Below are 1,941 nucleotides of genomic sequence, written 5' to 3' on the forward strand. Positions count from 1 at the left end.
TTGTTAAAACCGGCGTATTTAAAAATGCGTAAGCAGAGCACGTACACAGAACTCAGTAACCTATGAATAAAAATGTTCATAAGCTTTTAGAGTGTTTACCTTGTCAAAAAAAAAATTCAGTTTATAAAAAAATTTAGTTTGTACTACGTATTCCAGGTTGCTGATGATGGATATGGAACTTGCCGACGTCAAGATTGAGCCGTCCAGTTGGGAGCCTACAGATCATGTGGATACGGACATTCAAGTAAAGTTTTCGTCAATGTTAACATCACCATATGACAAAGTTGCCCCATGATCAGTTCTTTAAATCGAGTGTGTCCCATCCAGGTTGATGAGATGGACCTGAAGCCTTTCTATGCGGATGACCTGAAAGTTGAACAGAATGAGGAAAACCAAACTGAGCAGGCTACTGCAGGGTCATCAGAGACCTCCCGTGGGACCTCGGGGTCCCTGGAGTGTCTCCCGGGAACTAGCACTGACACAAGTCGAGCTCCCGCCGAGCTCCCGCGGGAGATCTCCGATGACCCGGCAGTCGAAGAGCATGCAGCTGTGCAAGACAATGTAAGCTATCGTCGGATTTAGGACCAAATAAATTAAGCATTTACCTATACCGTCCCCCATACTCGCTACCCAGCCAGAAATTCCATCTCTAAAACATTTCTAAAGAACGTCTAAGGTCTATTTTTGGACCATTTAGACGTCTTGGTGGTCCAAAAATAGACCTTGGCCGCCGTTTAGAGGAAGTATTTCTGACTGGGTCACGGGGAGTGGGAGCTGTGTAGGTAGGTATGTGTAATGGTATTTCTGAGGTGTTACTGTAATTTTTCTCTTGATTTATTTTCATTTAGGGTAAGAAGACGAACCTGATAGCACAGTCACTTGAAGGCTTTGCAATCATTGCGAATCATTACTCTCTTTTCGAGGACTACAAAACAATGGCACGCTCAGGAAAATCTGTGTCATGTTGTCAACCAGCGGCCTGTCCGGCACTGGTAAACTGTATGGTGTGCGGAGAAGATTTCTCTGGGAACGCTGACCGTCTGTTAAAACTATGCAATCACTTTCAAACAGTGCATCCCCCCCAAGCTTTCGATCTAATTTTGGACGCCATAGACAGGTATGACAGGACAATCACAAGGATGAGAAAAGCTCTTAAGGATGATAAAATTTTTTGCGCATTAAATTACAAAGATATGTAACATGATTTTTGTCAGAACAAATGCATGACGGAAAGCATAAGTACCCTAGTTATCACTTCAGCAAAAGGGCATGGGGTATTCTGCTTCCTTTAGCTGGGGAGACAGTAACCTGGGTACCACCGCCTTGATGCGGTACTAGACAATTAAATATGTCAAGAATGTGTTACCTTTTATGTTCATTATTTCACATTGTTGATGTACATTGGCGCTGCTGGGGAAAGTTACTTGTAGTAATCATTAGGGTTGGCGAATTTATGTTTCTTCGTGCCTCACGTATTATATGTAGATTGTGTATTTAAATATTTTTGGAAGATATGCTTCTTGATCGTTTTCTGATGATTTATACGGTTCTTCGTTGAGGGGACTTATGGACTCTTTCTAGGACAATTTGTATTTCCTTATAGCTGTATGTCCCACCCATTACATAAGAAAATTGTTTCCATCCATAGTGGTACAACTATTTATGTATTTCAAACTGTTCAATTAAAAATAAGTCCATTAATTCGACGTTTTTGACTGCTTGGCCGCCCCTCTGCTTTAAACAAGGGAGAAGGAAAACACAAAATTAATTTCGTGTTGAAATAAGCCCGTGAAAACTGTCCTGTGTATGCTGCCGTATACGGCTACCAGTACACGTTCCCAATGAGGATGGCGACTGAAACTTTCGGCCGCCAGGATCGCTAGTGGCACTGGTCCCCTAGCGCGCCGCCGGCCGGGCGGAGCGTGTGTGAGCATAAACTAA

At 42.9% G+C, this 1,941-nt stretch overlaps 1 protein-coding gene across 1 annotated transcript in view; it reads left to right on the plus strand.

Moving 5' to 3' along the window:
• Positions 1 to 1,701, plus strand: part of LOC113216308 (uncharacterized) — a 9,485-nt gene extending 7,784 nt beyond the window's left edge. The window contains exons 2-4 of the mRNA XM_052271896.1: positions 157 to 244; positions 328 to 561; positions 849 to 1,701. Of these exons, the coding sequence (XP_052127856.1) occupies positions 157 to 244; positions 328 to 561; positions 849 to 1,199 (673 nt within the window). The 3' untranslated portion in view covers positions 1,200 to 1,701. The remainder of the gene's footprint in view (positions 1 to 156; positions 245 to 327; positions 562 to 848) is intronic.
• Positions 1,702 to 1,941: the final 240 nt, after the last annotated feature.

Source organism: Frankliniella occidentalis, unplaced genomic scaffold, assembly GCF_000697945.3.
Source record: "Frankliniella occidentalis isolate FOCC.00 unplaced genomic scaffold, Focc_3.1 Scaffold178, whole genome shotgun sequence".
In the NCBI taxonomy this organism is placed as follows: Eukaryota; Metazoa; Arthropoda; class Insecta; order Thysanoptera; family Thripidae; genus Frankliniella; species Frankliniella occidentalis.